The 23,365-nt window shown below is 44.9% G+C and overlaps 1 protein-coding gene across 4 annotated transcripts in view; it reads left to right on the top strand.

Moving 5' to 3' along the window:
* Positions 1-23,365, top strand: part of RAP1GAP2 (RAP1 GTPase activating protein 2) — a 793,228-nt gene that overhangs the window by 551,088 nt on the left and 218,775 nt on the right. For all 4 annotated transcript variants that reach the window (XM_069227007.1, XM_069227008.1, XM_069227009.1 and 1 more), the window contains one exon: positions 13,702-13,785. In XM_069227007.1, coding sequence (XP_069083108.1) covers positions 13,702-13,785 — 84 coding nt within the window. The remainder of the gene's footprint in view (positions 1-13,701; positions 13,786-23,365) is intronic.

Genomic DNA, 23,365 nt, shown 5'->3' with positions numbered 1-23,365 from the left:
TGCTCAGTCAAAGAGCCAGGTCTTGAGGTCCTTTCTGAACCGCTTCAGGAATGGGGCCTGTCTGAGGTGAAGTGGAAACGTGTTCCAGGTCTGCACTGCGAGGTATGAGAAGGATCTGCCTCCAGCTGTGCTCTTCCAGATTCTTGGGATGGCAGCGAGGGTGAGTTGGGAGGATCGCAGTTGTCTGGCGGCATTGTAGAATGTCAGGCTGTGGTTAAGGTAGGCTGGTCCGATGTTGTGCAGTGCCTTGTAGGTGTGTATCAGTAGCTTGAAGGTAATCCGTTTTTTTGGTAGGGAGCCAGTACAGGTCTCTAAGGTGGGTGGAGATGTGTCTGTGGTGAGGGATGTCCAGGATGAGTCGGGATGCTGCATTCTACCTCTCTGAACTCTTGCTCTTAACTTTGTGATTCTGGCATAGAGAGCATTGCCATAGTCCAATCTGCTGCTGACAAGTGGGTGGGTGACTGTCCTTCTTGTCTTCGGGGGGATCCACTTGAAAATCTTCCACAGGAGACTGCAGTGTAAAAGTATGACGACAAGACGGCATTGACTTGGCTGGTCATGGATAGTGTGGAGTCCAGGATGATGCCCAGGTTGCATGCATGATCAGTGGGAGGGGGCAGTCGGTGGTGGCTGCTGGCCACCAGGATTCATCCCAGGCAGAGAGGGTGGAGCCCACCACAAGGATCTCAGTCTTGTCTGAGTTGAGCTTGAGGCAGCTGGCTTTCATCCAGGCTGCAACTGCTCTCATTCTATTTGTGGAAGTTGTTTTTGTCAGTTGATGGGTCGTCGGTGAGGAAGAGTATCAGTTGAGTGTCGTCGGCATAGGAGACAATGTTGAGTCTGTGCTGTCTGATGATTTTGGCGAGTGGAGTCATGTAGATATTGAAGAGGGTCGGGCTCAGGGAGGAGCCCTGTGATACTCCACAGCAGGTTTCTTTGGCTTCAGAGGTGAACTGTGGGAGTCTAACTCTCTGGGTTCTACAGGTGAGGAAGGAACGGATCCATTCCAGAGCCTTGCCGTGAATGCCGGCGTTGTGGAGTATGGTGCACAGGGTGGTGTGGGAGACTGTGTTGAATGCAGTGGAGAAGTCAAGGAGGATTAGGGCAGCCGTGTCTCCGTGGTCCAGTATGGTGCAAATGTCATCCGTGGCTGCGAGAAGGGCTGTTTCGGTGCTGTGGTTGCTCCTGAATCTGGACTGGGAAGGGTTTAGGATGTTATTTGACTTGAGGAACTCCGTGAGCTGCATGTTGATGGCCTTTTCTATCACCTTGGTAGGGAAGGGAGCAGAGAGATGGGTCTGTAGTTCTTCTCGTCTCTTGAGTCGGCGGAGGGTTTATTTACGAGAGGGTTGATCTCTGCATGCTTCCATTCATTTGGGAAGGTAGCAGTTTCTATTGAGCGGTTGATAGACCGGCATAGCTCAGAGGGGATGGTGGCGCTGGCTTGGCTAAATATGTGATGTGGGTATGGGTCCGAGGCTGCCCCTGAGTGGATGGAGCTCATAAGCTTCCGGGTGTCTTCTGTGGAGATAGGGGTCCATTGGTTAAGAGTCGGCTGCGGGATGGTGGTGCCGGTGGGTGGTGGGATTTGGCTCTTGAATCCTTCGTATATGTCCTGGAATTTCCGGTGGAAAAAGATGGAGAGGTTGTCACAGAGGTCTTGAGAGGGAGGGATGTCTGAGGTGTCTGTTCCGGGGTAATTCCTTGACAATGGTGAATAGCTCCATGCTGTAGTGTGCGTTGGTGTTGATGCGTTCTTGAATGGCAGCCTTCTTGGAGGCTCTGATGCGTTGGTGGTGTGCGGTGACTGCATCTTTGAAGGCTGTGTGGTCTGCGCTGTTTTTGCTTTATTCTCTGTTTTCATTCCAGTAGTCTGCAAGTGCATTTGGACTCTTGGAGTTCTGTCTAGAACCAGCTGGGTTTCTTGCGGTGCTAGTTTTCTGAGGGGTGCAATGGTGTTTGCACAGTCTGCGAGCCAGCGGTGACGGTTGCGTGCCGAGTCGTTAGTGTTTGTGGTGTCTGGTGGAGGGGAGTGGCTGAGTGCGTCAGTGAGCTGGGTTTGGTGAGGCGGGGCGGGGAGCGTGATGGTGTGCGGTGGTCTTGGTGAAAGCGAAATGGATGTATTCGTGGTCGGTTCAGTGGTGTTCAGAGGTGTGTGAGGGGGTGATGTTCTTTCCTGCCGAGAAGATGTGGTCAAAGGTGTGTCCTGCTGAGTGAGTGGGGAGGTTGACTAGTTTCTTGAGCATTGTGCTGCAATACATTGCATATTTTTACAAAGCAACAAAATAACAATTTTTGCTGCTTTGTGAATATAACAAAAGATTTAGCAATGGGTCTGCATAAAAAAACTGACTAACCGGTCACAAAATCTTTGAAAATCTAGCTCTTTACCCATTGAAGTGATTGACTCAGGTTCTGCGACATCAGCTGTGCAGTAGGTTGGAAAGTTTGTACACCATCTGTGCATATTTCAACACATTGATTTGTTGTTGTTTGGCCTTCACCTTCCTGCCACCAGTTTCACTCCTCACAACAAAAATAAAACAACAATAGGTGATACATACAGTGAATTGTTTTCAGCCCATTTGAAATCCCGCACGAGCAATCGTAACGACAGTAAGGGGCATTTAATCATAGCAATTACTTGCATAAAGTAAGGATTTGAAAAAAATGCACATGTAATTGGTACTATTGATTGACGCGGCCTGCTACCTTTGTAGACGTTTATTACAGTCACCTCCCCATCAGCTCTTAATTAAACCTTCAAGTCCTTCTACTGAAAAGGCATTTGGGACTCAGCTGTTTTTTTTCCACCGTGCTGCATTGGAAATCACATTGTGAGCGATCATTATGTCCACATGGCTACTTTTTTTAAAGTTTATATGTTAAAGGTCTCCTTTCGAAGTGGCACCAGATTTGGTTCATTCCCACAGTGCTAATTTAGTTAATAGCGTGAATTATATTCCAGCTCGCAGGTTATTATCTTGGACAAAAGGGCTTCAAAATGGCCGTGTAGGTTGAGGGGCATATGTACTTCCCTAAGGTAGACCTCCCTGCTCTTCTTAGTTTAGTTTAGTTTAGTTTATGGGATTTATAGAGCGCATGGCGACCAGAAGGCATCCCAGCGCTGATAGAGGACCGCCAAACAGCAGGAGCGGGACTACACTGAGAATAGTGCAGTTTTCAATTTTCGACGAAAAATCTTTATTTGGCCCCATCATTATCTCTGAATCCAGCCCTCTCTAAGACGTTGACATGTTTCGTGTCAAAGTTCTTCCTCCATCGCTGACCTGTGCACTTTGTGGTTATAGTGCACAGTTGCTGCACACTTCTTGTCGGATCACCACTTGTGTGGTTCTTTTCTTTAAGGTACACTCCTAACCCCACTTCATTGATGGCTTTCTCTATTTTAGATTTTGATACTTCTAGGGTATCTGCGATCTAGCTACATGCTGTCTTGTAGATTGATCAGTCCGAAGAGCTGGGTGGAAATGTTCAGTGCTATTTTGACCCTTTAAAGTTGATTGAAGTCAGGATCAGTCACCCTGACCAGCCCTTCAGTCTCGACTACATTGTGGCAAAAGGGACAATAATCTATAAACACTGTATCTGGCTCTCTGCTCTGGACTTCAGCATTATGAATTGATCTATGTTTTTGATTTTTCTGTTTGGTTTATAAGTGATAAACCCTATCTCTTACTGGTGGGATTATCTCCTAAATCATGAAGCGTATGAATTATTGACTAAAGTTACTGGTTTTCAAAGAACAGGCAGTATTCATCTTAATGCAGCATCATCAGAATAGTAATTGGCAGATACCAGACATTGGAACCATTGTGACCTGACAGTGTTTATGAACACAGATAAGAACATGACTTTATTAAGTGGCGTTTAAGCACTTATGGCTCACTCTTCTGCACATGTGTTATATCTTGTGAAATACTTGCCACAAATGCTGCGAGCACACTGTTTACTTCACCGAAGTCTTCAGAAATGAGTCAGGGGTCCAATATCTTCATACAGGTTTCGCCAGTTCCAACCATAGGGTGCTTAATCTCCGCATCCCATCCTCGTCGCCACTTTTCCAAATAAGTAAAAGGCACTCCTTGGAAATATGTTGAAGCTGTTTATTAAGCCACCAAACAAAGACCCCTTACCGCAGCCTTCATCCACTGTCCTCCGTCTCCCACTCCTCGAATCCTCCCTCCCGTTACATTCTACATTCCATAGCTTGTCAGGAGCAGTACAATGAAAATAAAAGTACATAGAATAGATTGTCATTTGACATGTCACAAGATATCACAAGCCTTTAATTGATTTGTTTTCTACGAGGGGAGCTAGCAGAGCTACTCCACGCATAGCTAAGTGGATATATCGACTTCAAGAGTTTGTGTTTACCATAAAGTACATGCCAGGGACAAAGAATGTGAACGCCGACTGTTTGTCGAGGCTACCATTGGTTTGGGAAGAGTATCCTGAGGACGAGGAATGGATGGTGGCAGAAATAGCTGAAGTGAGCAATGGTGCAGTCAGTGAGCAGGAATGGAAACAGGCCGTATCACACGATACCGAATTGAGTTTGCTTACAAGGGCGTTGTTATCTAAGCAGGGTTGGAAGATGTCGGAAGATTTGTGTGTTTTCAAAAATGTGTGGGATGAATTGTCTGTCTCTGATGGTATTGTGAGGAGGTGTGAAAGGTTAGTGGTACCCAAAAATTTACGTCACAGGCTAATGGAGTTACTACATGTGGGGCATGGAGGAATGTCAGCCATGAAGCGAAAAGCCCGGACTGATTTTTGGTGGCCAGGCATGGATATACAGATTGAACGTTTTGTCAGGAACTGTATTCCATGTGCATGTAGTGACAAGTCGCACACATCACAGGACACACCTTTGAATTTCATTCCATTTGCTGATCGACCGTGGGAAAAAGTAGCCATAGACATTTGTGGTCCTTTTGAGTGTTTAGGTACTAATGACAGGTTTGCAATAGTAATGATGGATTACCATTCTAAGTGGCCAGAAGTGGCGTTCATGAGGGATATAAAGTCATCCAATGTGATTACATTTTGTGAGGAGGTTTTTAGAAGGGAAGGATGTCCAGGCATTATTTTGTCTGACAATGGTCCGCAATTTGTTTCTGAGGAATTTGAGTAATTTCTTAGCAAGTGGGGTATTAAGCAACACAAGACACCTGTCTATCATCCCAGGGGGAATGGTTTGGTGGAGCGTTTCAACAGGGTGTTAGGAGAGTGTATACAACTAGCTATGTCTGCAAACCTGTGTTGGAAAAAACAAGTGAAGGATATGTTATGGGATTACAGAATTACACCACATTCTGTAACTGGGGAAACGCCATTCAAGTTGATGAAAGGTAGAGTGCCGTGAACAGTGGCCGTGCCTGCTTGGATGGAAAGGACAAATCGACAGGGGTTGAAGGAAAAAACAATGAAAGGAAAGGTTAGGAAGTACCAAGACCACTATGTGCAAAGACATAATGAAAAGTTGATAAAAGGGAGAAGGAGGTGTGAAAAGGGAATGTATGTCCGAGTGTGTGAAGGGGGTATGTTTAAAAAGGGATTTTCCAAATGGTCAGATCCTAAAAAGGTGCTCGAAGCCAAAGGAAACTTGGTGAGATTGTCAGATGGAAAGTGGTGGAATATGAGGAAGGTTACTTTGTGCAGCGAGATTGAAATGAGACAATGGTTTGGGACAAAGAAAAAAACTGCAACCGAGGTCACTGAAAATAGAACATCTAATCGCGTTAAGATAAAGCCGAAGAGATTTTGCGATTATGAGTGTACTTAAGTATATTTCATCGATTGGTTAGAGCGAGCATCCTTACCATGCATTATATGGTCCTGTATATATTTTGTTTTGTTAAGTATAGATGTTATGTTTTTTTTATTTTCATTTTTTTTCCCGTTGTTATGTTTAGTTTGTTTTAATGTTTAGGAAAGGGGATGTGTTATATCTTGTGACATGTCAAATGACAATCTATTCTATGTACTTTTATTTTCATTGTACTGCTCCTGACAAGCTATGGAATGTAGAATGTAACGGGAGGGAGGATTCGAGGAGTGGGAGACGGAGGACAGTGGATGAAGGCTGCGGTCAGGGGTCTTTGTTTGGTGGCTTAATAAACAGTTTCAACATATTTCCAAGGAGTGCCTTTTACTTATTTGGAAAAACATGGACAGTAGAGTTACTTTCAGAGAAGTGCTGAAGGCCAATGAGGGTCTGCTTTGGCGGTGTCTTGCCAGAAACTAGTCTTTCAAAGAAGGATAGCTCTTACCACTCTCTTATTTGAGCTGGTGGTTGGACCTCCAGTACTTTCAATTAGAAGAGATGACAGAATATCAGGAGTCAGGCCTCTGCACCTACATCTAAAATTGCTACTCTATGCATCGGTTTTACATTATATGATAATCAAAACTCGATTTCAGGTCTGTTTGGTAATATATCTACCCTTGGAGAGCTATCTAACTTTAACATAAACTAGAGTAAATTGAACATCTTCTCATTGACAAGTTCCACATTCAGAAACCAGTTCGAACATTTTGTTGTAATATGATGACGCAGTATTTGAAAATTGTGGCCTACTAACATATGCAACTCAAATTGATTTTGCAATATCTGAAGATGTTTACCGGGATAAAATGGACTTCTCTCAAATTTGTATATGTTTTTCAAAGCATATATAATTTTAATTGTTTGGTGTATTGCAAACCATTATAATTTTGATAAAAATACAAAAAGTTAAAACAACTTAGCAAGTGGAAACACAACATTTTTACTTCGTTGCAAGCGGGCCTTTGTGCAGAAATAGATCCACCAGCCTAAGGAACATTAAAAAGAGAGGTGCAAATCATTAAAGTTTGATAAAAATTCAAAATACATTAAAACAACATAACAAGGAGGATCACCAAAATCTTACCTTATGGCAAGAAATCCTTTGTGCAAAAATAAATCCATCAGTCTAAGGCACAATAAAAACAGACTAGCGTTCATATCAAATTAACGCCTTAAATGAAGCAGCCGGGGCAATTGTAATGCTTTACAGGCGTTTAAAACGCGTCAGATTAAAAAGGTGAATGGGAAAAATATTGACTCACAGCAACGTGCTAGTGCGGGAACAAAGTGATAGCAGCGGGAGTGTCACAGTCAGTCTGGGTCAGTCAGCCAGGGTAGCAAATCGACACTAAAGTTGGAAACAGCCACGGTAATGAGACTACTTTGCAAGCAATTGAAACAGGCCTCGGGTGAAAAGCAGGGAGAGTGGCTGAGTTCCTTACAAAGCGCGAGTGCAGGGCCCGGGTAACAGCTGCAGCTCATCGAAAGAGAGATGCGAAAGGGTCACGTGTTATGAAACAGACAGAAGCCCCTTCGGAGGCGGACGCGGCGGAGACTCTCCGTATCGAGAGAGCATCTTTGAAGAACAGGAGCCGGCTGTGGGTTTTCAACTGTGAGGGACGGGGACCCGCAGCAAAACCCTTGAGCTTCTCAGCCTATGATTGGCTAGGGTTACAAATGGGACCTGCAGAATGTTAGAGGAGTGTTGTCTGGGTTGAGAGAGGCGATGATGGCCTGCCAGCATGAATGAAGTCCCAGGTTAGTCCACTCTCGCCTCAGGCTGGTTGGGAACTCCTAGAAGGGCTGGTCAAAGGCAGACAATGTGCTTGAAGTATGCCTTACACAAGCCGCAGTCCCTGCAAGTTGTTCCTTCTGAGGGCTGATGCCAGCTGGCAAGGTGTTTCAAAAAAGGCGATTCCCCAGGCCTGAGACCCATGGATCTTGCCGTCTGAGGTTTAGAGTAGGTGCAAGGCAGGTAGGGTGCGGGAGGCGCTGGCTGATGAGAATTGATAACCATCCAGGCATGCTTACGCCTAGCTAAAATGGCCCTCTCAGAATGGTACGCACAGAGGCGCGCACATTTTTTAACGCCTTGCTTAAAGATGGGTTGACTCAGGTTGGGTGCCCAGAGATCTCTCACATCCTGGGTGTGTAGTCAGGCCTCAAGGAACTGATGGTGCGATTGCCCTTGCGATTACCTAGGGCCACCGGTATTGATCTCATCCCATAGTACAGCCTCTAAGCAGCCACCCCTTGCTACCTGGAGTTTATGGCACAGATTTAAAAAGGCGCAGCTCTAGCTGCCCGCAGATCAAGAATACTCAGTTTTAGCCTGATCTGGGCGGTGGAAGAAGATTTCAGCAAGCGAAGGACCCCTTTATAAATCCTGGCAACAGGTTCGCACCATCCGGTACTTACAGATAAATCAAGCAGGCATTAGGGTTCCTGTGTTCCATACTTGGGCCTCTGTTTTAGACCTTGATTGAGGCAAGAAACTGGCCAAAAATTAGCAGATGTTTTGTTTGATATACCTACATATGTAGACACTCTAAATAAAGCAAATGGGACATCTGCCAATTTCTGGTGGATGTTCTGCAGCTGACAAACTCAGGGTCTTGGCCTCTTCACTTTCCCTCTCACCTGAGGTGAGTTTTTCAGAAATGTCTGGGTGCTGCATTCATTGGTGGCTGCAGCTTTACATAAAACAAGAACCTGCACCATCAGCTTCTCTGCAATTGGAAAAGGATGACAAGCTATGTGACCTCAGCGGCAAGAAGTAATAAAACATTTTTTCATCCACATGTGCCTGGACAATGCATACATTATTGTGCGGATTCCTAGCTCACGTCTTGTTTGTTCTTTCTGAAGAGCGCATGTAAGATTTTTATCACAACCACTCCATATGCAAGTGATTGGCATCTAAAATATTTGTAATTTACAAATATATTGTAGACATTTATGTCATGATTTATACTTTTTGGTGCAAAACTGCACTAACGCAGTTTTGCACCAAAACGTTTAGCACCGGCTTGCACCATTTCTGTGCACCAGCCGGGCACCATATTTATGGGATGGTGCAAACCGGTGCAAAGGGTAGGCTAGTGTAAAAAAAAAAAATTACGTTAGTCTGTGGGGCTGGTGGTATGAAAGAAGGGGGTTTTGCACCAAAAAATGACGTTAGGCAGGTTAGGGTAAAAGAAATGACTCTAACCAGCCTAGAGTCATTTTCTGATGCAAAACCATCCATACCACATGACTCCTGTCTTAGAAAAGACAGGAGTCATGCCCACCACCCCAATGGCCAGGACACGGGACAAGGGTCCCCTGGGCATGGCCATTGCACCCTGTGCCATGTATGGGGGCCCATTTTAGGGCCCCAAAGGCACTTTAAAAAATAAAATTAAATACCTACCTGTACTTACCTGTACTTACCTGGGATGGGGTCTCCCATCGTCCGCAGTCCCTCTTGTGTGGGTGGGGGTGCCCCTGGGGCCTGGGGAGGGCACCTGTGGGCTTATTCCATGGTGTTCCACCATGGAAATAGGCCCACAGGTCCCCAACGCCTGCCCTGACCAAGACGTTAAAAAATGGGGCAAAGCAAGCTTTGCACCATTTTTTGACCCTTCCTTCCTCCTGTGCACCAGTTTTGCACGGGAGTATAAATATTGCGTTAAGGCCATAGAGTCATTTTTTGCACGGGAACGCCTATCTTTCATCTCATTAAGGCAAGGTAGATTTCCATGTCCAAGAAATGACTTTAACTCCATAAATTTGGCACTAGACGGGTCTAGCGTCAAAGTATAAATATGGAGTTAGTTTTGCACTGAATTAGAGTTAAAACAAATGACGCTAATTCGGTGCAAACAGAGTATAAATCAGGCCCTGAGAATATTTGTATTTAAACATGTCTCGTGTGGATATTCTGAAAACCTGGCATGGCACCGACATTCTGACCAAGCCTGAACTACTGGGCGCGCGGATGAATCCGTCCACCCTGGACATGCATTGGACATCAGTGCAGCGCTCCAATATGTAGAGTGCGCATTGCGCAGGGTTAACTTGTAACCTCTCAAACGTCAGAACAAACAGCCCCATACTCGGTCTGTGTCTTAGCAATGGAAACCGAGAGCTCTGGATCTTGCAGATTTCATCATTAAGAAATTGAAAATGATGCTTCAGGCCTTTTCTGCTGCGGCAGCGTTCGAGCAGCGTTCGAGCAGACCCAGCTCCCAGCTGGGACCCGCATACCCGTCACCTATTAAAGTTAAACACGTGAAACTCCCCCATTTCTAAGATACCAACTAATTTGAGACATTAGAGAATATGGGTTATTTTAAATTACCACGTATTCCAGAGGGTTTCTTTATTGATCGCGTTGAAACATACTTGTTGTGCATAGCACTCCGAGGCCAAGATTTTGTTTGTTGTTTGTGGTTTAACAAGTATTTATTTTATTAATGTAAATGACTCGTGCACGCATTCTCGTCGTTTTTAAGACTGACCTAGGACTTTTGGGACTTTCTAATTTGCAGGATGGCATTATATGGGTAGATTCGAATCATGTATGTATGACTCACACTTAATAGATACAAACTGACCTATATATATACTTCGCTTTTCACTACACATATTGGTCAAATCTGTATAATTAACTGGTCTCCTTTTGCCATGGCTGAGATTTCATAGGTGTCCTAGAAATAACTTGCAGCAGGCCCAGAGCTTCTGTGTTCTGGTTGGAGCGAGAGAATATTAATGGGCCCAGGATATTCCCTCCCGAGTTTATCGAAATCCACACTTTGATATCCTGTGCCCTAGTGAACGGGCATCATGCTGTGAATTTAACAGACAATGGGGGTCATTCAGACCCTGGCGGGCGGCGGGAGCCGCCCGCCTGGAGGGAACCGCCATATGGCCGCTCCGCGGTCGAAAGACCGCGGGGGCCATTCTGGCTTTCCCGCTGGGCTGGCGGGCGACCGCCAGCAGGCCGCCCGCCAGCCCAGCGGGAAACCCCTTCCCACGAGGAAGCCGGCTCCGAATGGAGCCGGCGGAGTGGGAAGGTGCGACGGGTGCAGTTGCACCCGTCGTGAATTCCAGTGTCTGCTGAGCAGACACTGGAATTCAAAGTGGGGCCCTCTTACGGGGGCCCCTGCAGTGCCCATGCCATTGGCATGGGCACTGCAGGGGCCCCCAGGGGCCACACGACACCCCTCACCGCCATCCTGTTCCTGGCGGTCGGAACCGCCAGGAACAGGATGGCGGTGAGGGGGTCGGAATCCCCCATGGCGGCGCAGCAAGCTGCGCCGCCATGGGGGATTCCCAGGGCAGTGGAAAGACCGCCGGTTTTCCTGGTCTGACCGCGGCCAAACCGCCGCGGTCAGAATGCCCTGCGGGGCACCGCCAGCCTGTTGGCGGTGCTCCCGCATCCCCGGCGGAATGAGCCCCAATATGTACAATCGTGAATGAGTCCACAATAAAAGAAAATGCAGGAGACACACCTTAGTTGCTTTTTAGACACTCACCCAGTCTATTAGTTGCATGCTTCATCCCTGGGCCTCACCCTGGGCCCTATAAACTGGGTTGGTGGGTTGGGCTCAATCATATTGCAGGGAGCTCTTTCGATATTTACTAGTAGGGGTCTGAGATAATAAAAAATCCATAACACTATATGGTGAAGTGTACAAAGGCAGCATGTGGCACATTTTAATGATATTTAAATCGATAAAATGAGATAAACTCGGTTGCTGTCTCTATTACAGACCAACAAGACAGATCAATACAAAAGAGAAACATGTAAACTCCCTGTGCAGTAATAATAACTATACTAATAACTATATATATATATATATTTGTCTTTACCCAGGGAGCCTGCTTCACTCTGCAATTTGTTCTTCTTCGAGCAATCCTGAATAAATAAGAATTTATTGTGTCATAACAATGGAAGTGCAAAGTGCGAGTTGCCACCAGAAAAAAAAAGATAAATTATGCCACCTTAATTTGGATGATTGTTGGAAAATATTAATAATTGAGCAGCAAACTTAACACTGAAGAAAAAACCAAAGCAGCACCCACCTGAAAAAGACAGTTTGAGCATTTCTTGTCCTAACTTAAGAACATTCAAGACTGCAAAGTCAGTTCTGCGAGAGCTCCTCTGACCACCGTGTAACCTTGATGAGAAAGCACTCAACCTCCAGAGCCCCCTCGCTGAAGCTTGTGGCTTCATTATTGTTAATCACACTGAAGTTTCTTGATCAGCACTTCCACCACTGTGGAGGTCTCTTCTAGACACCTCTTGAGCCAGGTTCCACTGGTCCGCTCCACCTTCACTGCAGGTGGTGAAATCTACTACTATAAATAGTCTCTCGCTCTACTCAACTGCATGAAAACACAGGCCTGCCTCACATGAGTAGGTGGCCATTCTAATAGACCCAAAAGGAGCCTCAGACAATTTTCTTCTAAAAGGTTGATCCCATTGTTTCCCTTTGGAACCCATTAATGTATATTTTATATTTCGATGTAATCATTTACATGGCTCTAGTTTTTGTTGTCTCTAGGCAATATCTTGGCCTCTTTTTGTATAACTTAGTTTTCTTGACATTCTATTAACTGTGTTTTAGTTTTAAATTGTTGCTAGGTCACATTATTTGTAATGTGCTATTTTGTAGGGATATGAGTTGAATAATACACAGTGCAGAAATATTTTCTTCCCCTTTGGAGGGTATACAGGTTTCTGTGTCAGAACAGAGCCACAGAACACGTCACTGTGAAATATGACTACCTACATGCTACTTCATATGTGGAAAACAACCATTGTGCTTCCTAATTGCCTGTTCGATCATGCACCTGTGGCTGTAATATAGTGTGGGTGCAGGGGAAGAGGCGGTGTCACATTTCCACGGGACACAGCTCTGCGTGAAATGTAAAGAGGAAATGCCCTTTAGGATCATGTGGTCACAAATGTGCACCCATGTGAGGCAGATTACAATACAGGCCATGGAATGTCTGTGGCACGTACTAGCTAAGGGACCGGAGGCCCTAGGATTCATCATACAATATACATTATCATATAGAACAGAAATCTAGTACAACATGGAATGATTAGATGGAGTATCATGGAGTAATGTAAGTTTTTTTTCAGCAAGCTACTCTGGAAAGTATCATACCCACCAGGGGCCACTCCTTCGTAACAGCGGAGGAGCATCACCCTCCTCCTCAGTGAGGTATTGACAAATAACTATATCTCACTGTCTGACTGTGCCATGGGAGTAGCTATGGTAGTCGAGGGTGGCGTGGGGCTATGGCAGGGAGGAGGAGTGGTGGTCACTTGTAAGTGCGCATGCCAGTTTGGTCGGCTGGCCAAACACTTACATTTCTGTAACTCGGCTGTGTTACACAGACGGGTTAGAGAAATAGCACAGGCTCCCTGTACCTGAATGAGCATAATTCTAGCCCACTAAGGCTAATCCTGGCACTGCTCTCATGCTTTCTTTAGCATGAGGGCAGTGCCTGGATTGGGAGCCTGTGCTTTGTGCCCCGGGAAGGGAAGAAAGGAGCATCATGGAGGCAGCCGGAGCATAAGGCAGCCGCAGGTAAGCATTTTTTATTATTTTTGATCCCTCACCACTGACAATCCTCTCCGCACCCCCAGCACCCCCTCTCCCCCCCAACCCCCACCACCCTTTGTTGGCGGCAGCCGTCACTGATACCCTCAGCATTCCATTATCCATGAAGGAAATGTGACACTCTATTTTCAAAATGTGATTATATGAGGATTATTTTGTTTTCGTTTTCATGTTTCAAGAGTGCTGTCTCTTAATCAAACTTTTCATATGTTTACATTATTCCAGGCCTCCCAAATGATTGTGTCTTACGACGAGCATGAAGTCAATAATACCTTCAAATTTGGGGTGATTTATCAGAAATCTAAGCAGGTAAATTTAAGAACTATTTATTTTTCATTCAAACAACATAGTAGTGTGTGGGCAGAACAGTTTGGAGGGAAGTGGGGCCCGTTTAGGAGTCCTAAAACATGTACTGCTGTCGAAAATATTCCATGTGTGACCTTGGACAGCACAGTGTGCCTTGTCTTGGAGAGGGTGCATGGTACCCATATATGGCCTTTGTATTTTTACAAGTCTTTAAAAGTGTAAATCTAACATCATTGCCTCTGAAAAAGGTATGTGTATTAGAACATTTTAAAACCTAAACCTATTTGTCTACAATGGCTAGAGATACATTTTGTTGGATAAACACACACACATATATATATATATATATACATATATATATATATATATATATATATATATATATATACACATAGTGCCCACTGGCAGTCGCCTCTAGGTAGTTGTAGCTAGGACCATGTTTCCGTAGTTTTTTTACTTGCATATATCTTTGGCATCATTTGACTAATCGTTTTGGGATGATTCGTCAAGCGGGGGTCAAGAAAAGGGGGAGGTCAAAAAAGTTGTGTTTCCCATGTTAATTCCCATAGGACCTGTGAACAAGGCTGCAGCCCGAACCACTGGATGGAATTACACCAAATTTGGGAGAAATCTAGCTTCCGGTATGCAGATTGTGCTTTCGCTTATTTGTTGTAAATCTGTTTAGTAATTTTTGAAATATTAAAGGGCAAACACATTTGTATATCTCTGGCCATGACTACTTTGCAAACATTAAGAGCTCGTGCACGGCAAATGCACAGCTCTGATTGGCTGCCACACTTTAAACCGAGTCCCACAAAAAAAAGTAAAAGTAAAGGGGCCAGGGTAGGGACACCCTGACCCCTTAGCTCTGGTGGTGGGGTCACAGAGGAACTCCCCAGACCTAAAAAGCACTTTAAAAAAAATGTCCATGTGATTCATGGCGGATCCGGTGAAAATTAAAAAAGAAAACAAGCACGCCTCCTGCACCAGGTGAGCCAGGTCCCGGGGCATTGATTTATATATGCAGCGGATGGGCACCGTTACTGCTGCCATCAATTCACAGCAAACACTCTGCTCACAGCGAGGGAAAGCTATCAAACAGCTCTCCCTCGCTGCAAACAGAGGTTTCTTCTGTCTCCCTGCCTGCAAAGATGCTGGCAGGGAGACAGAGGGAACAATTGCCCTCACAGAGAGGGAGCTGCACTAGCACTAGCAGCTCCCTCTCTGTGACATTAATTCTGACTCCGAAGGAGGCGTGGAGCTAACTGGGAATTTGGGGGCCTTCAGGCTCCCCTCGTGGTCCCCAACATTGTCACATGGCCAGGCCCTGGGAGGGACGGGGCCATATATATTTATATCTTACCTACTGGCGGCGACAGTAGGTAGTTATGGTTAGGACCTATTTTCCATGGAAAAAGTGTATTGTGACTTGCCTATATCTTTGTAACTGTTTGATGATTCTTCACAAAATTTTCCGAAAAAGTTCCCTCTAGAGTCACGTTGTGCATGGAAAGTTTCGGGATGATTTGTCTACTGGGGGCCAAGAAAAGGGGGGGGCAAAAAAGTGTGTTTCCCATGTTATTTTCCATAGACTCCTTAGACACTCCGGTAGCCCGAACTGCTAGACTGGACTACTCCTAATATGACAGAAAGGTAGCTTTTGGTCCGCAGATGAGCCTTTGTTTATTAGATGTCAATTATGTTCAGTAGTTTAGGAGACATTAAAAGGAAGTCTGAATTTGTACATATAGAGTCGTGACAAATTTGCGAATACTGCCGATCTCGACATTTCCTGGTTAAAGTGCTGGTAGCCATTTTGAGACTTGGCTGAAGTGTAATAAACCTATATGCTCTTATTTATACTTTCCTTGTTGATAGTTGGTTGCCAATGTGTAGGAAATTCTTCCTTTCACCCACGTTTTTTTACTGATAATGGTGGTTACTGACTCTGAAAGTGCCCTGTGCTCTGCTAACCAGGCCCACGGCCAGTGCTCTTTCCTTAAAAGGTATATGGTAACTGGTATAATTCTAATTGGCCAAGACAGTCTACCTCTAAGTCCCTAGTATATGGTAGGGCATGTAGTTTTAGAGACCCTAGTGGACCTAATGCACTAAAGTGTGCACTGCTGTGTTGTCTGGTGTAATTTTAAAGCAAGGCCTGCCTTGCAGGCTGGTTTTAGAATAAAAATGTGTCCAAATTCGACTTTGGAATTAAAAGTATGTCCAATGTCCAAACAAAACTACCTTTTTATCACATGTAAATCACCACTAAGGTCTGCACTCAGGGCCCCAAAGGTACTGTGTGTTGTTATAAAAAGCAGACACAATAGAAAAGATGTTTTATATGCCCTGGTAGAGAAAACAGCCAAAGTCATTTTCCATGTTGTAGTACTGCTAGTCCCATAGCCTAACACGGGAAAACTTTATTAAACTTTAATTAAGTCTAACTTTTGATTGGAGTTAGCTAGCAACTTGATTCAATGCATCAAAATAATAGTTAAAATAAATCCAACAACTGCCAAGGTCGGATTTATTATAACTAGTGCAGGAAAGTCGTTTTAGAACTTACTATCCTGAAGTTACCCAAAACAGCCTTGTAGCAGCCTCTTCTGATTGGTCAGTCTTTTTACAGCCTGAGCCAAGCTGTTCCCTGAGTAGGTGTGAAGAGGCCTGGGGCTGAAACAATCAGCCATTTGGTGGAGGAGATCTGTGTCCTGGTGAAGCCAGAATAGAAAGGGGGCTAGGGAGATAAACTAGACTTCAAAGGTAGAAGCACAGATGTCACAGGACCCAGGCCAGCCCCCACTTCCTTGCAGATGAGAGCACCCCAAATTAGAAGAGGGGCTGGAAGGACAGTGTAGGGAAAAGTTTGCCACACCTATGCGTTGGGTGAGACAGACCTGCACTACAAGGAGAGAATTTCACCATTTTAATTTTTGGAGAATGGTGCATTCTGGGTTAAACATATGCCATATTTCAGGAGGTGAATAAAAAAATCAAAATATCCAGCAGGAATGAATATATACCAAATATCTAAGCGAAAACTTGAATTTTTCTCTGAAACATAATTTCTTTATTCCAATTAAATCAATTAATTTATAGTGCCAAAAGATCACCTAATCGCCTAAAAACATTAATACACAAAATATAATTATATACAAATCTCACAAAAAACACAACCAAAAAATTCCCCAAAATTCCCTTAGGGCACCGTGATATATAAAATGTAGGCTGCTTCGCCATCCAGTGGCAAGCAGTCACCAATAGAGGTAGTGGCAGTTGTAGAAGGAAAGTATCTAGCACCAGTGAGACAAGTCAATCACTGAAATAAATGTCTGATACAATCCGCAGGTTATTCAAATCCCAATGTTCAGGAATTCCAACAGTCACTCCATGGAAGTTATAGTCGACGCGTTTCGGCCTTAACAAATCAGGCCTCCTCAGGACAGTGGAAACAGTGCCTTGAACTCAATACAATCTTGGGCTGCACATGCGGTGATACAATAAGGAGCGCAGCCGCGCTGCTACTTTACATTAAGAAGCTGGCAACCAGCTTTAGTCAAAAGGTTAGAGCTTCACCGTAACACGCGCTGAACGAACGCGCGTTTAAATAAACAACTCGTCAGGCCATTCTCCTTAGCTACGCGTCCTCTTAAGGCATCCATATTTTAGGAGGTGGTCATAGCAGAGGGTGGCAACTAAAACCCCATTGGTTGGGCTCCCCCTCCCTATTGTCAGCCCAAAATGGGAAATAAATATGAGATATATGCAGGAGCCCCTCGGATCCCTGCCTGAAATATCTGAAGAAGAAGGACTGCCCGCTGGACCCTTGAACTGCACCACAGAAGGGTTGCACTCAGAAGGATTGTACCTGCTACACACACAAAGCTCCACACAAGAAAGGACTGCCTCTCTTAAAGGATGAGTGGACTCTCTGAGCAGCAACAGGTAGAAAAGTACTGAAAGAAGCCAACTGCAGTATCCACTGAAAGGACTACTCCAGCTGACCAGCTTCACCTGTAATTTTCTGGACTGACCAGGTGTATTGTGGGAGACTGAGTCCCAGACCCCAAGAGACAAACCAGAGTTTCTGAAGCCTTGGCTGGTGCTGGGGCACACTTTCTGGCATTCAGGAAACCTTTCAGAGAAGAAGATCTGAAAGTTTGGGAACTTTTTGCATAATTTTGGTGAAAAGATTTAGAAGAAGACCAGCTCGACATTGCGAATCAAGCCGCTGTTGTTGAACTTTAAGTCGAACTGACCACAGTGGTTTGCCCCACTGAAACCTCCACAGCTCCCCATCAATGACGCCGAGAACAAAGACCTCCAGAGACCACCAAGGCGTCACAAAGCAGGCTGTCGTCGTTGAAGCAAACTCTGGATTCAAGGACCCCATCGCTCAACGTCGAAAAGGAAAGCTCCAAAAAAGGTAAAATTTGAACGGGACTTACGATTTAACCTATCCCACCCATTCCCCACTGCTGTTGGTGTAAAATTTCGACTTTGTTCTGGTCCAGCACGACCAGATAGCCACAGTTGGCACTTTTTTTGCTTTTTGTCAGTAGAATGCACATTTTTTAAAATGTAATCTTTGAAAATTCATTTTTCTGGTTCCCTACATTGGACTTTTGTCATTGTGGTATCATTTTAAAGAAATAAAATTCATATTTTTCTAAATTGACATTAGATTTTTATTGTGTAGTGTATTTTACTTATTTACTGTTTTGGTGCTATTAAATGCTTTACACTTATCTGTCACCTAAATTAAGCCTGGCTTCTCGTTGCCAAGCTACCAAGGTTTGATCAAGGATTAATTTAATGAGACTTGACAGAACCTTATAGTGGTTGTGATATTATTACTAGCTGAAGGTGCATGTCTCCACCTACTAATAATCCATTCTCCTGAACAGTGTTTTTGCTACAATATGATATTTTGTAGCACAACACCGATAATCCTGAACCATTCCCTACCAAAGACAACACCCAGAGGACCAATTTCACAGGGAAATGAGACTCTTGATGTGAGAAAAACCAGCTGCATGGCTCAATAAATTAAATATGTGCAGTGATCTGCTGGGTGCCCGGATCCCGGCAGTCGAACTCATAGCCTTCCTAAAAGCATCAAAAGCGCAGTATGAGGAGCTCAAAACCTGATGGTGGGAAGTACCATTTGAAGCCAGAGTAAGAGGCCAGGGCTGATGGCAATCCCAGAACACCAGATCCCAAGTCAGACCGAGGGCCACGCGTTTCTAGTAAAGCAGCAGTGTGCAAGGAAATAGTGGATGGGTGGAAAGTTCCCAGAGAGCTTCTTATGGGAGCTGTCAATTTAGCAAAATAGATTAAAATGCTGTTTAATTTCATGGCTAATTTCCTTTCTTTACCAGCAATCATAAGTGAAGGGGATGTGGATCTTCTCTCTGCTTATTCATTGACTAGATGCAGAGACCACAGAGGGTCTGTTCAGTTAGTAAATTGCAAGCGGGTAGTTCTTCAGTCCACTTGCCAAGAAGTCACAGGAAAATATATTTGTTGGACAGTTTTTAGTACAGAACGTTTCCAAACTGTCCACCTTTGGATCTGGACATGATAATAAACCGCATTACGAACCAAAATTTCTGGTCGTAGCAGGTGAACATGTGGATTAATCCAGGGATTACAAGCTATTTTCACCAAAGGGGGTATTAAAGGGGGAACTGGGAATACTGGTTCCACATCTGTGTGGTTTCCGCCTTCTGGAGGTAATAGACCACAATCCTCACTTGGAGCGGGTGGTAAATATGTGTTGGGGCTTTTGTAAGTAGTATGTGAGGTAGAGGTAGGAGAGTGATGACAGGACGAAGATGCCAATGCTGCAGATAGGGGGATCTTTTGGAACTCACCCCAAGCTACAATAAGTGGACAAGCAGGGACTGGGCTCCGCAGCTGCCTGCACCCCCTAACTGCCCCACACAGTTTCCTACTCCATTGGAAACTAAGAATGGCCTGTAAAGAGGGCCTGTGAACAGGCATTGAAATGTCATGAAATTCTGACCCAGTACAATCCTGTTACCGCAGATCATAATTTCGAGTTATGTGGCATTTACTGCCCTCCCCCACTATTTTCCCCAGGTAATCTTGTGCGCATGTGCTGTAAACCTGCAGCTGAAATTTACAGGGGAAAAGCGTGCTGATTTCTAACAAATGCAGAATTCAGTGGATACATATCAAAATCTGTATTTAATTCCTCATTTTTTTGTGTTTGCTTCTGTTGTGTTATCTGCTTCCCATTGATGCTTTCCATTGGTTTCTATCAATCTGTCTCGACTAATAATTAGTTCAGAGAGCAGCTTTCTGAGTCCAAAGAGGTTCACTTGTGTTTCAGTCTTACCGCCTGACCAGGCAACTGCTATGCACTGTAATGCTTTATTGGCAATGGAAAGCTTAATATTGTTGTGAATGCTATTCAGTATTTTTACTGTCCTTATTGACTTCAGTGGTGTTTTAATGGTGAATAATAACATGCTGCTATTTTCACTGATGTGGTGACACTAACAGGGCCAATAGGCCTGTCTTATTGATAATGGCTCCCCCTTATATTGTGATATTACATCTAGTATAAGTGGGGTGATTTGGGTATAGTGTTCAGAACCTACTAGGGGTGCAGCTTGTCATGAGGATCTCACTAAAGGTATTTCCATCTTTCTGATTATATATATTTGTGATAATCTGTGATTAATGGATAGTAGTTAGGTGTGTGTGTGTGTGTGTGTGTGTGTTGTTATTATGTACCAGCGGACTGAGGTTACCAGCCACACCACTTCCCCTGAGTCAGCCTTGGACTGCTCTGCTTCGCTACACTGAGTAAGTCAAGTGCCACAATGGGGTACTTGACTCCAAGTAAAGAGAAACTTGCAGACTTATTACATGGAAGGACTCTTCTCCTTTGCCACTAATAACCCAATTTCTTACATCCATCCTTTCATCCATGTAAGCCCCGTACTTTTTATCTAAGTATCCATTTATCCACCCACTATAATATGTAGGCAGGGTGTAGTTCTGCTATGCAGACCTCCCCGAAGTGCTGAAAAGACTGCAGAGTTCCTTCAGCGGCAGAGTTTGGGTACGTCACGCTGTTCGTACTGATTTTCAGCACTGTAAACTTTTTTACAGTGCGAACGGCATCACGCGGAGATCCAGAGGGTGCTAACTTCTTTCTGCTGCTCGACTAGGTTTTCTACATGAGCGGCAGCTTCATCAATGCTAGCACCAGCTTTCTCATTGCGAGCAGTCGTGGCCTACCGTGACCGATCGCGTTCAGAAATCTCACTCATGCTCGACAACTTAGCGATTTCGCTCGCTCGCCAACATAACATTGCTGAGTGCAAGCGAGAGAAAAAACTCTGCTCCGTGTCACTTTGCAGAGTTGTTTGGAACTCCATGCTCTGCGCTGAGTGGGGAAAACTTAGCAAATGCCACCAACAGAGCAGAACTCCTCGCCCACCCCTACTAATATGTTCATTTAATTATTTATTTAACCATTCATGCACTCACACTCATGCCTCCTTTGATCATCTTACCACACAGGCTTGCATTACTCATACGCTTGTGGGTGTGTAGTCTGTGATCACATGTGTATTGTCTGTTTGGATTTGTTTCTCAATGTGACTTGCATGTACGTAAATTTGATAAAGGTGAGTCTGTATGTCACTTATTTTAGCTACTTAAGTGCTTGTACGTATGTCTAATGTGTCCTTGGATACCTGACTGTGCAAATGTGCCTGTTGGTCTGTGTGTATTAGTCTGTGTATGTATGGTGGTGTGAGGTTGATAGAGAGAGTGCATGTTTTTAAGCGTGCACATGCATGTATATATGACTGTGGGCCTCATTATGAGGGCTGCGGTGGGGGTTGGACCACCGCCAATGTGGAGCTCCTACAGCCACATTACGACTGTGGTGGTTGTGCCACGGTCGGACTGCCAGCACCGCCACTTCTTCTCCACTGGAGGGGCTGGCAGTCCTAATCCGCCAGGGCAGCGCTGAAAGCAGCGCTGCCCTGGGGATTACGAGTCCCTTCTCTGCCAGCTTTAAGATGGCGGTAGCACCGCCATGTAAAGGCTGGCGGAGAGGGGGTGCAGGGCAGTGCAGGGACCCCCATGGCCAGTGCTGTCATGCTTTTCACTGTCTGCTGTGCAGACAGTGAAAAGCACGACGGGTGCTAGTGCACCCTACGCACCGCAACATTGCCGCTGGCTTTGTTATGAGTCGGCGTCAGTGTTGTGGCCTATTTCCCGCTGACCCAGCGGGAAACTCGTAATAGGGGCCATGGGAAGGGGACCGCACTGGCGGTAACCTGACCGCAGGACTTCGGCGGACAGACTTTTCTGTTCGCCAAAGTCGTATTTAGGGGCTATATGTTTGTTTTCTGAGGGTTGGGAGTAAGGGACAGCAAGAATGAGTCAGTGAGTGGATGGATGACTGAATGAACTGATGGATGAAATCGTGGATTGGTACATGGGTGGGTGACTAGGTACTTGCACAATTAAATGAATGTTTTACTGCATTGTAGATAAGTACATTGTTTGCTGGGTGAATGACTATGAGTACATGGATGGATAATTGTTTGCATAGCAATATGAAAAGGTGAGTGCATGAGTGAATGAGGAAGTTAATGACTGTGTGCAAGGTGTGTGTAAGAGGGGCTCTCCATCTACTGACAGCTTTTCTTTTAGCCCCCAGTCTCTCTATTCACCTGTCCATTCAGGCAATTAGTCCACCTACTTATCCACTCTAGCAAATGTTCTGCCCATTTAATTTCCTTGGATTTGTTCGTTTTGATCTACCTGTTTTGGGGATTTTTACTGTGATTGAGTCTCACCACCTGATGTTATTGACCTTAAAGTCTGGAGATGGACTGTGAATGCTACCCACCATTGTCTACCTTTTAACATAAGCCTGCTGCTGCGAAACTAGTGTAAAAGTCTATGGGCTGGTTCCACGTGAACACATGACCACCCACATGTGCAACTACCATCTTGTGCAGCTCAGTAAGTGGGTACAGGTAGCCTGTTGCAGAAGTGACCGCTCAGTCTGACTGGAAGTCTGTAATGATTAACCGAATTATGGGCCTGATTCTAACTTTGGAGGACGGTGTTAAACCGTCCCAAAAGTGGCGGATATACCACCTACCGTATTACGAGTCCATTATATCCTATGGAACTCGTAATACGGTAGGTGGTATATCCGCCACTTTTGGGACGGTTTAACACCGTCCTCCAAAGTTAGAATCAGGCCCTATATGTTCTAAGTGGAAGTTGCACCAAAGTACATTTTCACCCACCTTCAGCCTACAGAGTCCAATGAGGTTTCATTGAGGCATATTTATGCAACCCAAGTGTAGATCCACAGTCCCTTTCATCAAATCTACGACCCTGATAGCACTTTAAGCATTTTCATAGTTTCCCTATCTCAGACATAATTCCATTCCAGGACCCCCCTCTCGTCCTTTCTGGGCCAAATTCATTACTTGTCTAACCAGCAGAAGGTCTAAGGCCTCTCCACTCAATAGAGCTATCAGCAGTGCTTGACCCAGTTCTGGAGCCACAC

This window comes from Pleurodeles waltl, chromosome 3_2 (genome assembly GCF_031143425.1).
Source record: "Pleurodeles waltl isolate 20211129_DDA chromosome 3_2, aPleWal1.hap1.20221129, whole genome shotgun sequence".
NCBI lineage: Eukaryota > Metazoa > Chordata > Amphibia > Caudata > Salamandridae > Pleurodeles > Pleurodeles waltl.
This window is presented reverse-complemented; position numbering and strand designations above follow the sequence as displayed.